The sequence below is a fragment of the Coloeus monedula genome (assembly GCF_965178545.1).
Source record: "Coloeus monedula genome assembly, chromosome: 7".
Classification (NCBI taxonomy): Eukaryota; Metazoa; Chordata; class Aves; order Passeriformes; family Corvidae; genus Coloeus; species Coloeus monedula.
In genome coordinates, this window is record NC_138787.1 from 35,811,020 (window position 1) to 35,826,932 (window position 15,913).

The 15,913-nt window shown below is 39.0% G+C and overlaps 1 protein-coding gene across 1 annotated transcript in view; it reads right to left on the reverse strand.

Annotated features, from left to right (window-relative positions):
• Window positions 1-15,913, reverse strand: part of LRP1B (LDL receptor related protein 1B) — a gene marked incomplete at both ends in the record, with an annotated part of 635,176 nt that overhangs the window by 286,514 nt on the left and 332,749 nt on the right. Inside the window, 3 exons of the mRNA XM_082285346.1 lie at window positions 1,818-2,075; window positions 7,612-7,740; window positions 9,086-9,205. Coding sequence (XP_082141472.1) covers window positions 1,818-2,075; window positions 7,612-7,740; window positions 9,086-9,205 — 507 coding nt within the window. The remainder of the gene's footprint in view (window positions 1-1,817; window positions 2,076-7,611; window positions 7,741-9,085; window positions 9,206-15,913) is intronic.

Consider the following 15,913-nt stretch of genomic DNA (forward strand, 5'->3'; position numbering starts at 1 on the left):
TTGAGAAGAACATTAGAGACCACAGGCTGGTGTGTGCTGGCACAGTGAAAAATGAGCAGCTCATTAATCCCAGACACTGTATTCATTTCAAACCCCTCACAGGGCCTCGATTTTGCAAACAGATGCAGTAACACAGATCTGGACAGCACAGGGATCAGAAATTCTCTTCACATGCAGGGAACAGAGGGAGAGGAATGCAGCAGAAGGGGTGGAGGAGCACAAACCACAGTGCTCAGGTCCACTCTGATGGTGAAAACAAGTGACAGAACACACAAACACACAGAGCTCAACGCAAAACACATTTTGCACAGGACTGTGGTTAGTGTGATTGCTCTTCCTAAAAGGAAAACTAAATGTCAATGGCTGAGTGAATTGAAAACATACAATGAAATTCTACCACCCTACTTAAGGGTACTTTGATATCTGAAGTATGAAAAGTCCTCTAAAAAGCAACACTAAAAAACCACTAACCAAATAACTAACCAAGCAACACAAAAAACAAACAAAAAAACCCCAGAAAGACAAACAAACAAACAAAACCCCCAAAAAACCAAATCAAACCAAAATAAAGAACAAAACAAAAAAAACAAAACAAAACCAACAACTGAATAAAATAGGAAAAAGCAAAAACAAAACAAAACTGCCCAAACAAATATATTTATGCCCATGACAAGAGTCTCCTCTAAAAGCAGAATGCTCACAATAGGTAGTGAATTAAAAAAACAAAACAAAACAAAACAAAACAAGAAAAAAACCCAAACCCTAAGTTTTGAAAGTTTCTTTAAAATTCAATTTACTATTCTAGTATATATGAAACTGGGAAAAGAAGTTAGAAACCCCCCTTACTCTGTATCAATGAGCACACCTTACAACAGCTATCTTGATAGTCCAAAGCACAATTGTCATGCAGGATTTCTCACTTTGACTTGCACCTCTAAGATTTATAATCAAATTTGTGATTTGCATATTCCTGAACGGTATGGTCAGAGGGTTTGAGATCTGTTCAGAGATATTCTTTGATGCACATCTCACCTTAAAAGGATTTTTCAAAAGCTTGGGTCCAATATTAGACTCCAGGCTTGAGTTTTTAGAAGGCTTTATTAACACCACCATTGCACTCCTCAGTGCTGTGGTTTGTAAGCTGATCTGGGGACACCTTCTGTGAAAGATGAAGAAAATGGGTTTTTGGTTTTTTTTTTTTTTCTCCCTGCATGATATTTTGCAGTCTGTTCACATGCTCATGTGTCTGTGGATGAACACCTTCTTCAGAAGACAACAGCGTGCCACAAATTGAAAAGCTGACTGAGGAATAATGCTGTAATGTAAAGTCTAATTCAGTGTGATGACTTTAGGCATTTTCAAATTTATTTTCTTAATTAAAAAAAAAGAAAAAACTAGAGGCAGCAGTTTGTTTCCAGTAAGTCAGGAAATACTTTGGTATTTTCAAGAACTAACACACCCATGATAGTTATGTGCCAAGGATGATTCCATTTCATTGTTAATGTTGTCCCAGTAGCAAAGAATGGCTCTCGAGCACTATGTAGCACTATTCTTCCAGAGAAAAAGAAGCCTTTTACATTTCTTCTTCCATTGCACTGCTGATTTTGTAACTTTCACACAATACAGTTAGTCTAGAAAAGTGCACATCTTAAAAACCTTTGCATAGATACAAATACTGCAGCTCAGACTGAATATATGAGTGAAAAACCGTAAAACTGCTTCAGCATGAGTTGCAATATTGAATGTCTCAAGACTGTTTTCAACTGCAAGCCCAGGAGAGACACCACAGTTCTGCTAAAACACTGCCAAATACTTACTGTGAAGGTACTGGGCAATGTTTATTGTCCACTCCTCTGGCAACTTCCCAGCTTTGGATATCTTGGAACATTTCAGCTGACTGGAGAGATCTCGTGACTCAATCCAGCACAGGGTGTCCTCTCTGTAGCTGTAGTCCAGGGTCACTACTGCAGATCCTTTCACAGGGGTCCGGGCAGACATTCTGCTTCCATTAAGGTATAAAACCTCAATTATCTCAGAGCTTGCAATCAGAAGAAGAGGAGGTCTTTCAGCAGGCTCTGAAAACAAAGTGAAGAGAGTTTAAAGGATTAACAGGCTGTATGTTGATATATTTATCTTTTCAGTTTTAATGAAGTTTTTAATGTTCTTACCTGTTTGTTTTAAGATATGCAATAAATTGGTTTTGTTTTTTATTTTCATAACTATCATATATTCCAAATTATTAAGTCTATTTTGTCCTGCTGTTCTAATGGTTCACATCATTAAAGAAAATTAATTACCCCAGCCCAACAGCCTCTGTTTAATTCCAAGTATCATTATTGCAACATTTTTCATGCCTAAGTCATAAAATGAAATACAACTTATGCAAATTATCTCTATCCAGATTAGTGATATTTCAAAAAGAATGAAGGCCAGGAAAACCTGCAGAATTCATGAGGACACATGAAATTGTAAGATGCTTTTCAAAAAAGAGTCTATAAACAAGACAAAAACTGGGGAGTGGGTGCTGCTGATAGAAGTTATAACCAACCTAACAAAAAATCCAGTGCATGAAACCCTTAAAGCACAGAAAAGCTGCAGTTCCAGGCATATGTGAACAATATTTGTGTTGCCAAGTCAGGAGCTCTCACCCCAATGTAATCTGCTTGTTTTCAAAGGAATGCATCAATGTTTGAACGCTGCATTGACATGTAGCACTCTTAATCAACATTCTACCTAATGGAGTTCTCAAATTTTCACTAAGCAATTCCAAATGTCTAAATGATGAAAAGAAAAAAGGCATAAATAAAAGGATTTGACAAATGGTACTTCATCAGCATGTGTGATTAAAGAGAAAAGAATACTTCAGTGAGTACAGTGCTCAGGGGTCTCACTCAAAGCCACAGCAGTTGGTGTTCTGTTCTTTGGTAATATCTGCTTTTATTTAAACATCTTTCTCAATGATTTTTTTTTTTTTTATTTTATTTTGTCATATTAAAAAATGTAATTTTTATAAGGTTTAAATGTGTATTCTTTCTAACATGGATTTCATTTACTGTTTCCTTATTCTTTCTCTTTCCATAATGTATATTCTGTCTTGTCCCTCTCCAGTAAATCCCACGTGGACATTTGTAAATTCACACATCTATAGCGTTACTTTTGGAACTTACTGCCCATCCTCATCATCCTCACATTCACTTCCACTCACCCATCAGTCAGAGCCAAGCATTATTTTTCTTTGAATTTCAGAAGATGTCCAAGAACTGCAGCGATTTAATTTCTTTGTGAAACAATCCCTTGTGGTGTAAGCCATCAGTGAAGCTCTCTAGTCTTGTTTGTCTTCTCCTTACCAAAAGATAAGGTAGTGGGGGGTTCTTGCTGAGCAATTTTTGTTTGAAATCTGCCAGGTCCCTTTGCAGTCACTGTCTGTTCTTAGCAACTTTTGCTACCCTTGAGAAGAAAGCCAGACTTAAGAACTTCTGTCCCTATCACCCACTCACCCCAGACTTCCCAGACTGGTACAAAAGGAGTGTTTCCATCTGCATCCTGCTGAGTCTGGGGATTTATTTTCACATCCAACAGCTCTGTGCTCAGCTCCCCTCTCCCCACAAAATAATAACCACTGCCCACTCCCGGATTCAATCACTTTTCCCAACTACCAGCAGTGTGAAAAGACCTTTATTATTATTTTTGCTCTTATACTTTGAGTTAAGCCAGGTATTTCCACAGCCTGCAATATATAAAGCCTCAAAGAGAAGGCAGCTCACAGGAGCTGTTCACAGTTCCAAAGCCACCGGGTGGTTTCAGGCTGCCAGAGAGAACTGTATCTTTCCTTGCACTGCTTTGAACTGGCCCACTGAAAACTGTAACGAGGATTTAATACCTCACTAAACTCCAGAGAAAGGCTGTATTTCGGAATTAGGGTCTAAGACAGGAGGGAATTCCTCAAAGGAATTTGCTTCAAACCTCTTGAGCAACAGATGTAATCAAACCTGGCTGCAAAGGTATTGTAAGGACTCATGGTACTGCCAAAAGGTTCTGCTCAGCAGGCACCATTACACATTAAAAATACAGAAACTAGATTCCTGGGCTTGAAATCATATTTTTAAAGCATAAATACATGAAATAATTCAATGGATTAAAGCAGTTAATCATGTTTTTTTACAGTAGGGTAGATTACCTGCTTCCTTCAGTGTTGCTCAGATAAAGGTCGATTTGATAACTTGAAAAACATAATATATTAATGATAAAACTGTAATAGAATATTAAAATTCCATACAAAAATATATAAACCAACTTACTGTATAGCATAATGCAGATGAAAACCAGGAGATACTAAAGAAATCATGTCTTCACCCTCACGAAAACTGCTTGTCTGCTCCTTGAGAACAGAGTCTACAAAGCTTAAAAGTTTAGTGGATGGATTTAGGATGAGTTACAGTGAGCTGACAGCAGCTTTTCAAACAAGTGGACTTCATGTGAGTTATTTTTTTACAAGTTTTTTTTTGTTTTGTTTTGGTTTTGGTTGTTTTTTGGTTTGGTTTTTTTTTTCACTTTATAGGAAAGATAAGAAGTGAATAGCTCTTTAATCCAGGGAAGTTTTATGATTCATCCTTCTTGACTAAAATGAAAGCATCCTCCTTTGAATTATGTTTAAGATAGAGTAGTGGAAAAGATGAAAGCCTTGCATTTCCCTCCTACCTGATCTTGTCTAAAATACAGATCAATAAGTGATGCCACAACAAATCAGAAATTGAAGGTGTTTTGCACTGCCATCAGACTTACTTCTCATCTGGAAGAAAAACCTCAGCAATGCCAGCATTTTCTGTATTTTCCACCACAATGATACGAAAGGCATAAACCCCAGAATTCAGTGTTTACAAGCAGCCTAAACCCCCTTTCCCTGGGGTATGCATTGTGCATCATAAGGACTTAGCTGTCACCAATATATGAATTGTATAAACATCTGAAAAAATACTGAGCAGTCCAATTTCATTTTGACATTATTTTTGGTGTTTAACCATAGTGTACCTCACCAATGGGTTGTTTTATTTCTAAAGTCTCCAAACTTAGTTCGGTGAGATTTTACAAGAAAATTGTGTCAAATCAGTTTAACAGGGCTGATTTTTTTCTTTAAATGCTAGAATTTTTTTTTTTTTTTCTTTAGTCACTATCAGTTCATCCCACTTTATCTGCATGACAAATGTTTGTTACCACACAACATTTCTCTCTAGATTGGCTTTGGAGATACAAAACACACCAGGAACTTTTGTAAAACAGATGAATTTCTTTTTCTCAGCTAGATAGTCCCAATTCTGTAATTTTCTTTCCTTAAATACTCTTCTCATCACATGCAGATCTTGCAATTTAGGCATACAAAATTGGTAAACAAATAAGTTATAAAACTCTGTTCAACAAAGATGTGGGTTTTTTTCATTTTCACCTCAGAAGAAACCATTAACTGCTTCTTTATTCATAAAAGAAAATATGGCTAAAAAGTCTGGAAAAAACCCATGGAGAGCCCCCAGCTGTTTTGATACCTATTTTAACATCCTTCCCAAAGGGAATGTGCAGCTAAAAGCTTTCAGCTCCAGAGTTATTTAATTGTGCTGAGGAAGAAAATGCAGAATTTAATAAGGTAGAGACCTCCCCACCTTCCCAGCCGAGCATTTGGCTGCCTGAAGGGCAGCAAAGAGCAGCTTCTGAGAAGTTCTCTGCTAATTGTGCCACCCCACATGTGCAGAGCTGGCTGAGTGGCTCTGAGGCCATGCAGGAGCTGATGGACCTGTGGGGTCACCACACTGTCCCCAGCACAGGGCAGGGCTCCTCCAGACACAAACAAGTGTCACCTGCTCAGCACCTTCTGAGGCCTCCAGCACCTCCTGCACCTCACTGCTCCTCAATATTCAGGGACCTCAGAGTTGATTTCCAGAGCCAACTGGGATGTGGTGGTTTGGTGTTTCAGATTGTGCTGTATCCAGGATCTCAGCATGGATGGTGACTCGTATTTGTAGCAGATCTGCTGTTCTTAACATTGAAAGCTCTACAGAAAGCCCAGCCTACACCTCTAGTGCTGCTTCTGATCTCTCACAGCTCTTACATACAGAGCTGAATACTCCTCGGCTCATTCTCTTCATCTGCTTGACAGCTACTTTTGCCAAATGCAGACAAAGCAGAGAGGTTGCTCTATCCATCCTTATTTGCTCTAGGTTCTTTAATGAAAAAGTTGATAATTTTTCTAAGTGCTGGTTTGTTTGTTTTTTCCTTAGACACCTTTTTTTTTCCTTGGATTCTGTTCTTCTGATCCAAAGCCACCCTGTGTTTACAAAAATCCCCAATGTAATGAGTAACGCTCATTTCTGTGCAGCACCACGATCCCCGTTTGTATTGTCCTACAGGGGTTTCTCTGATTAATGAGTAGTGATTCCTTTCTGAAAACAACAAAAAATGTGAAAACTACTGTCAAGTAAACATGATAAAGTAGTAAAAAATACAGAGAAGTTCCTTATTAATGTGGTTTTTTTCATCTTGACACCAACAGCTCTCTACAGTGCACAGATGTTACTCAGTTTTCTGTGTGCAAAAAGGGAAACTATAAGGGTCACCTCAAGCCCTGTACTGGCACCATGAGGACTTCCTGATCTAGAATTGCATTATTGATTTTCATGCAGTGGAGAAAGAAGAATAATAAATTATTTTTACTTTGCATGGGCTTTCTTATCTCACAAGACTTCACTGTGGATTAAAAAAAAAAAAAAAAAAAGTCCCATGTATGGATCAAGAAAAAACAGTAAAAGAAGGAAAATACTCTTTAACTCCCAGTGGTGATCAAGCAAGAATATATTTAGTAATGCTCTTTAGGTGAGGAACCCACAAAACCATTACTAGACCTTCCTATCTTCTGATGGCAAAACAGTTACAAAAAGGAAGACTTAAAAATACGTAAAACAAACATGGCTCCATGCTCAGCTACATATTCTTCAGCTTCAGGATGCTAAAGAATTCCTTAAGGAACTTTTTTGGGTTTTTAATATAAAGGTATTGTTAATTCATTATGCTGAATAAGAAAACACTGTGTACTATATTGCCTCATTAAGCACAATTGACTAATTTCCTCAAATACCCAATCCACTATAAGTAATGAAAACATGCACTGAGCAACAAAAAGCCTCATGTGAATATGTATATCAGGAAATTCACCTCTTGGGATAATGCAAGGACAAAGCAATCTCATGTCTTTTTTCATCCTAAGGGTACAATTACCTCACGATCATTTCCCCTGTCTCCATTGTCTTCCCAGAGTAAACAGCCTTTTTTGTTTGTGTGAGGAAAATCTTTGATTTATTTATGAACAGGGAGGCTGGGAACTCTTCTAATCTTGGCTGAATTGAGTATTTTGCTTTAATTAATAATATCCAGATAATAACTTTAAATATTTCCCTTGGAGTATTGTCTTAATAAGGGAAAAGTTTTTTCTAAGGTTGTTGTGTGGCTCTTTGTAGTAGAGTGAAGGAAAGTTCATCTCACGTGTGCTCATCTCTGTCCTTTCACATGAATCCTCTAGGACCAAACCTCAACATATTTTCAGGAAGGCAAAAAGATGTTAAAACTTACTATTTTTGGCCTTGCAGGACTTGTTATCGGGCTGAAGCACATAACCCTCCACACAGCTGCAAGTGTAGGATCCATCTGTATTTACACACATCTGGCTGCAGCTTCCGTAGGTGTCACACTCATTCAGATCTAAAGGAACATCAACACAATTTAGTTTAAGGATTAGGAAAAAAAATAAATTCAGTAAAATTGAGAATTCTAAGAGAGATGTTTAAGTCATGAAGTCATTTTGGTGTGAGGCTTGATGTTTTCCCCTTCTCAAACAATGAATTTATTAGGGATGTTGGCTGTTGAAATCACTCGAGTAGCCAAAATGAAGGGTAGGAGTTTTCAAGTTCAATAGCTCTTAATTTTAAAAGATAAAACCTTCATTATTTCAAGTAATCTCCTATGTCTACATCATATTAGGGAGACATTTGGGTCCTTGTTAGTACTAGAGATCACTAGTTATCAGGGTTGATGAATGGAGCAACATTTCAGGAGAGGAAATAATTGATTATCCTTCTCAACCTATTTATGCTGGCAATGTCTTACAGTTCCTTAAATGAGCTGTCACCACTTCTCCATTAAACCACCATCCAACATCTAAAACTACAGACTCCTCTAATAAATATAAAGAGCAATTTTCTCAACTAGGGTGTATATGGATAATACCATAAAATCAAGATATGCTATTCAACAGTGGTTGAGGGCTTAAGTAATAAATTGACATTCTGAAAAAGCCGCTGTTTAAATCATTTCCTAAGATATATTTTTAATCAAGAAACATGACAACCATAGAGAGAAAGAACTTATAATAAATTACATTTATGAAGAATCTGGCTCACTACTTTTAGTTGGAGAGAGGAGTGATTGGTAGTGAGCACATCCATATGGCCTTAGAACTCCAATAGGATTATTAATACAGACAAAATAAAGCAAGAAACAAACACCTGGACAGAGAACTAAGAAGCCATATATTTCAAAAATGAAGAGAACAGTCTGCAAGTTAAGTCTACAGTTCCAGTCTACAATTAATTACTCCAAAGTAACGTTCCCAACTAAGCTGTATGACCTTGGGAGGGATCATTTATCAAATTCTAATCTAGGTGTGACTTCATGGCCGTGAGGTGAAACACTGCAAGTTTTACAGGCACTCCTGCTGGGGAGGTGTGGAGAGAGAGAGACTCACACAACTGAGCTGTAGCGCCAGAACTCCTCCAGTCGAGCTGATCCCTTCAGTAACTTCAGGAGAGTTTCTGCTGGGGCACAGGAGCACCAAAGAGTCAGGAGGGAGGTCCTGACTCTCATTTTAGGGGCACTCTTTTCCATTCCCTGCTCCAAAAGCCCACACTTGTCCCTGACCAACGCCTTTGAAGAAGGGTGAGGAAGCGACAGTGCTGTCCTGGCTGTCCACCAGCTCCCTGCCCCTGACACCCAACAGGGAACCATCAGGACACCTGGGTCTTGATGTTGTAGTGAATTTCTTGTTTACCTGTGCAGCTTCTCCCATCCCTGCTTGTTTCATATCCATCCCTGCAGTAACACCTGGTGCCGTTCCTGGTGATGGCACATTTGTACTGGCAATTCATCTGCTGGCACTTGGGGAGCAATTCTGTGAATGGCAACAGAGCAAGATGTTACTAAATATTTGTATTACTCCGAAATTGCAAACTTCAGAAGCTTTTATATATATTTAAGTGCATGTCTCAGGAAGGAAACACCACCACCATTTTCATTAGCGGGAAATGCATCACACGTACCCTGTAAAACGCTTGTTATGAAAATTGCATTTCAGCAAGTTAAACATTAGAAATCAACATTTTATTTCTATCAAGAGTTGTTCAAAAGTTTATTATTGAGGTGTACTGTTGCTGTTCCTAAACATCCATTTTTAGCACATTAGTCATAGCAATTATTTGGGAAAAAAACAAACCAAAACAAAACCATACCTGAAGTGGTCATAGTTATAAAAAACAACCAAGGTTATGAGAAATGTTTCAACATCTGTGTCTTCATTATTCCTGATATCAATTGATTTTCTAACTTTGTAAAGCTTGTTTTGATTTACTGATACACACATAACCTTCACACCAAACAATGGGAATACATTCTGCCTCAATAATTTAACATTGGATGTGTAATGGTGAATAAACAGTGGACGCTATTTATGTCACTACTGCTGACATCCTTCATAGAATCTATCTAAATACACACCATCAGCACAAGGCATGATGCTAACAGACTGAAGAAATATTGTAGAAATACAGACTGCAATGTTTTCCAGTGTGAAACAGCACAAAACCAAACAAAAACCACTCCAACACTTCCCAGCCTCAAGCTGTGTGCCGTGTTTAAATAATTTTTCTGATCAAAAACCCCAGTATTTTAATGAACAACATTTCTTTCCCTCCAGGAAAATGAAAAAAAGGATTGAAAAATGCAGCTGAAGGAGTTGCTCTGAGGGTGTTTTTCAAACCTATGCAGATGGATCAGAAAATAACGTGCAAATGGACAGAGAACTTTCTGCTACAGGGCTGGCTTTAAGTAACTGGGCATGACCTAAAGAAAAAGAGAAATCCGTATTTTAATATGTGAACAGTTTTAATCCACCTGATCATTATTCATCGAGTTCTACTTGGGAGTAGAATGAACATGAATATGAAGAAGATTCTCTATCAGCATCTGAGCCCTGAAGCTTCCGTTCTGGAACGACTGCCACTGTCAAAATAAAGCTGAAATTTTGGGAGAAAAGTGGATATGGCTGGCACACAGAGTTACTGCTTATTCTAATGCAACTCTTCTAAAAAGAAAGTGGCTTCACACAATTGTCTCAGGGCATTCCCTAGAATTCTGCATGCCACACAGTCTACAGGCTGCCTAGAGGTCGATAAACCACACACTGTCTAAATCTGCCCATTTTCCCAGTGGTTTCTGGTATATTTCTCTGCCTTCTGGGCCCTGTGCATAGGAAGATAATATATTTTTTGGCTGTAGCTGGCTTTGTTGGTTTCCTGTCCCTAGTCTAGTCCTTAAATTTGCTACACCTTTCCAAGAACAAGTCCTACACAGAGGGTGAACTGGGGAACTTTCCTAAAGGTACCCTGAAGAGGTTCTGAGCGCTGAGGTGTGGAGCTGGAACCAGACAAGGTGGCACCTGCTCATTAAATTTGTCTGTCTGAACAAAATCAACACATACATCTCATTTTCTAAGCAAACATGGATCAGCCATCCTTTACAACCTACAATTTTCTTCCTCCAATATTTGTCTGATGCTACACAGCCAGGAGCTCCTACTGGATGAGAAACATTTGACTTACAAACGGGACTTGGTTTATTTGCACTCTTTCCTTAATGGATGCCGACAGGCAGCAGCTTGAACCAGAATAGTGGGACCTGCACACAGCCAGGAAAGCTGGAGAGCAATGAAAATAAATTGGCAAGTGAGGTCCATTATGGGCAAATTAATAAAAAAACAGTCAATCTGCTCATATTTTTGACAAAAACTGTTGCATTGCATTGATTTTAAGTTATTGAAGTATCATACAAGTGGCTTTTAACAGCAAAATAGCTGCATTTTCCTTACAATAAGTATTAAAAGATACTTTGATAAGGGTATGTACTGAGGGAAGAAGGGGGAATGGCTTTAAACTGAAAGGGGATAGATTTGGATTAGATGTCGGAAAGAATTTCTTCCCTGTGAGGGTGGTGAGGCCCTGGCACAGGGTGCCCAGAGAAGCCATGCCTGCTCCTGGATCCCTGGAAGTGTCCAAAGCCAGGCTGGACAGGGCTTGGAGCACCCTGGGATAGTGGAAGGTGCCCCTGCCCATGGCAGGGGGTGGGATGGGATGATCTTTAAGGTCCCTTCAAATCCAAGCCATTCCAGGATTCTCTGATAGCTGAAGTGCTGTGGATAGAACAGGGATCCTCTGGGAGTTCTTACTCTTCCTTCTCTTACATAAATCATTACATTCACTTTTTTGAGAACACTGTCTGAGCCTATTGATCAGTGAATGAAATCATTACAAATTTGTTTTCTCAAAAGACAGGTTTCACAGCCCACTGTCAGGACCAGGGAAAACCAAAACATCTTCTCTCATTTTAGCCAGCTAGGAAAAGGAGCAAGCAATCACTCGCCTCAAGTTTCACACTAAAACTGCTTTTAACTGAAGGGCAACAACAGCCAGCCAGGAATTGTTCAAATGCACCAGACATCCCCACAAAACTATTAAAGAACCACTGTTGGCTGCCATCTGTTTCTGACTTCAGACAAGTATTTCCCCTCCTTCCTTAAATTATCCATCAAATCATTTCAAATGTATTTTGTTTCTTATTGTGACAGACCCTTTCTGGCCCCAGAAATTTTTGCTCTATTGCTGATCTACTAACCCTGCCAGGGGAACCCATAAGTGAAAAAGCAAAAAAATACAATAACAATGTAGAGGGTAAGAATATATATAATACAACAAAATAGAATAGAATAAAACAGAATAGATTAGGAAAGAATATTTCATTTGGAAGGTACCTACAATGATCATTTAGTCCAACCGCCTGAGCCCTTCAGGACTGACCAAAAGTTAGGGCATGTTATTAAGGCCACTGCCAGATGCCTTTAATAAATAAAACATTGAACAGTAAGATAGAAAATGTATTTTCTACTTTACTAGCCATTTTGTAATAGCTGTAATACTGATCCTGAAAACCTTTGGAAGAAAACACAGTTTGACTGCCTCTGGCAATGTTTGAAATATTGAAGGACAAGCTATGGAAGACAGTGTATACATTTAAGGCTTGGTTAGATTTGTAACAGGTTTCTTGAGAAGTGAGAAGGCACAGAAAAATCATGAAGCAGAACACTGATATTTTTAATGCTCCAGATAGGACATTTAAAGAGATAAAAGCCAGGGACTGTCATTTCTTGTCTCTTCTAAAATTCTGCACCCACTTTGATCTCCCTTTCTCAGTGAGAACTGGTTTACAAAGTACACAGGCAGTGAAGAATGAGCATCACTGAGCCTTCCACTTTTATCACAGCTACAGAAACCTCTGAATTTGTCAAAGCATGGTATTTCTGCTGCAGGATTTAAAGGAAGGAGCTGCACTGAAGGAAACAACAGGAGAGAGCTTTATAGCTCTCTGGCAGACCCACAGTTCAAGAAAAGGAGCTGCAGAGCAAACCGTGAGATTTGCAGAAATATGGGGTAGCAGAAACAGCTCTGAGTGTCTCTAGGATGATCTATTTTCCCCAATCCCAGGGAGTAGTGACAATTCATCCAACTCTGATTTAGGTCATCTTGTTCAGTGTTTTCTTTCTTCCACAGGAGACATGAAGGGCAGCATTTTTTTAGTTCCCTACATCTCCATGAACTCTCTGAAGCTCTGATCCAGGTCTGCCACAAAAGCCACCCTGGTTTCTCAAAGACACCCATGTCAATCTTATGCTCCCTGACTTTCATGTTGCTCTGACTCCCAGGCATCTGGTCCTCCAGGAGAGTAGTCAATCAGGCAAAGATGCTGCTGATCTCATCTCCCCTAAAGTGATACACCTTTGACAATGACTCAGAGGAGCTGTAAGCTTCCCGGACAAACTGCTCCCACAGGAATTCACCGTAATAAAATCCTGCCTTCATTTATTCCTTCTGTGTTCAATGAAACACACTCCTTGCCATAGTTCATTCAAGATGAATGATGTAAGGAACTAACTTCTCTTGAATGGCTTTTTAATGAAAGGTTTAAGCAATTGATCTGACTATCCTTTTTGTCAGATCGCCCTGAGCCGACATGAGGTTCACAAAAGGTTCACACCAGGTTGTCACGCTCAGATGTTTTGGCTTTTTCTATGAACAGGAAAAGCAGTTCAGCTTGCAGATTCTTAATACTGAATTTCTTTCTTTGGGGGCTATTGGGGATTGTCAAAAAAAGTAGAATGGATTTACCAATATACCTATTAACTTTGTCTTACCTGAGAGGAAAAACAGCCAAGGCCAGGTTGGATGGGACCCTGAGCAACCTCATCTATTGGAAGCTGTCCCAGGCCTCGGCAGGGTGGTGTGGGTTGGAATGAGATGATCTTTAAGGTCTCTTCCAAACCAAACCTTTCTGTGGTTCTGTATGACCACATGAAAGCAGACTTGAGGCATACACAGCAAAATGCATTCAGCTGCCATTACTTCCGAGCCACTTGCATGCTAATAAGGCCTTTTGGCTGCAGTGGGTTCCCAATTATGTTTCCTAAGTACATCTGTAATAGACAAATCCTGTCCTGCTCTTTTTGTAATGACAATATATGCTGGAGAGTACTGACAACATTTCAGTACTCTGTGAATTAAAATTTACTGCTTACATATTGTTGATAAACATCAATAATACAGAGCTGGTGCAAATAAAAGAAATTGGCTGAAGTTTACAAGTTGAAAGTGCCAGACAATACACCAGGGGAATAAAAGCAGAGCTTCTGTTGTCAGTTCAGGACTTCCCAATTTGAAACAACAAAGGATCCTTGTCACACAGTTCATCAGAGAGTGACCATGAGCAACCAGTGCAATGTTGCCTGGGAAAAAGGGAAACGCATCACTGAGAGAATTGGGATAAGTGTTTCCCATTGAGAAAGTGTTGATGTCAAGCCCCAGGATGCTCCTGAGTGCTTTCCTTCCAGGAGGCAGCTGCTTGCAGCAGCGCACATCCCGATGGATACATGGAGAATATAAACTCAGCTTTAAGCAGAATCAGAGCCTGAGGGATTAGCAGGGGAATGGAGAGCTGCAATCTGAGGGGAGACTGCGAGTTTTCGTGTTGATTGGTGCCAGGGGATGAAAATGAAGAGGAATTATGACTGCTGTCTATGAATATATCAGAGGATCAACAGCGGGGAAAGAGACAATTTAAACTAAAGGGCTATTGGCAGAAGTACAAATGAGTATAAATTGCCCATTAATAAATTCTGGCTGAAAATGAGAAGGTTCTTAGCTATTACCATAATCAGGTTCTGGAACTCCTCTTTGAGTGGGAACAGCAGGGACAGAAAATAAGTGCTTGCTTTTGACATGGATCAAGATAGACCAACAAAAAAGAGCATATGGAAAGGGCCCTGAAATACAAGAAACCATTTACATGACTCAGGAGGTTCCTCCACTGTGTTCCTCAAGCAACACATCACCCGATGCTAAAACATAATTCTTCATTATGGATCTAAGATTAATCCCTTTTTTCCTTGTCTCTAAAATATACCCAAAGAAAAATTTAGGGGAGCTTGTTACTGAACTGTTCTTCTAATTGAACTCCATGCATAATCTTTTTTTCTCTTAAATATTCGTATTCTTTTCGGAACCCTTGTGTTTCATAAATTTGCTTGATCTTATCTCTGTGTTATTCAGTTTTTGTGATTCAATATTCATACACTGATGTCTAGACTATTCTTATCACACATACTCTGTAAGCCTTATTTTTCTTTTCTGGTTTATGTTTTGAGTTTTTGAAGTACAATCCTTTCACAAATTAGACTTTGTTGTAATCTACCCTTAGTTTTTTTCTTTGTTTGTTATTGTTGATGTTAGAGACACAATATAAAGTTCTATGGTTTGCTTCTCTGGCAGAAAAGGGTAGCTTGATCAATAGAATTCACTTGCTGGATTGAAATAATGCAGCATGTTTTTATCTTATATTTGTTGGTCATTTTATTAGTTTTTAATATCTTACCATAAAAGAAAAATGACACAACTGTAATGAACTTTGTCAGACACCTCAGCCCAAAACTCTGTTATGGCAGAAGCACTACAGAAAAAGAGACATGGAAACCAGAGATCAGGTTCATGACCTTCCAGCCCTGCTGTGGGTGACCTCTGTCAAACTCAGCAGAGAAGCACAAGGACTAAAATTTAAATATGTTGGTTTTCATTAGCTCCTAGAATAAAACATCCAGTCAGAAAAATAAACTAAACTGGGAGATTTTCAAGACTCAGCCATTTACAGCTGAAGTCTGCAGCCAGCCCCAGGTGCCCAGCCCCATCAGTCAGTGCAAGATTTCTGTACAATTCACAACAGGGTGATCAGACCCCAGAATGACAACTTAAAACTCTGCATCCTGAACTCCAACAGCAAGCTGAAGAAAATTCTTAGTCCTGGGTGTAACCGCAAGCCTTTTCCTTCGCAGAGTTTAGATGTCTACTTTAGGACTGCTGTTAGGTAACTCCATTCACTTGAACTCCTGAGTGCAGAATCTCTTCCCAAGGCTGGAGTGTTAAAAGAATATTTCTAAGATGGAGGCAGGGAAATAATGCTTGAGAATGGTGCTTTGTCCTGGGTACCAGGCTACTCCTAAATTTTC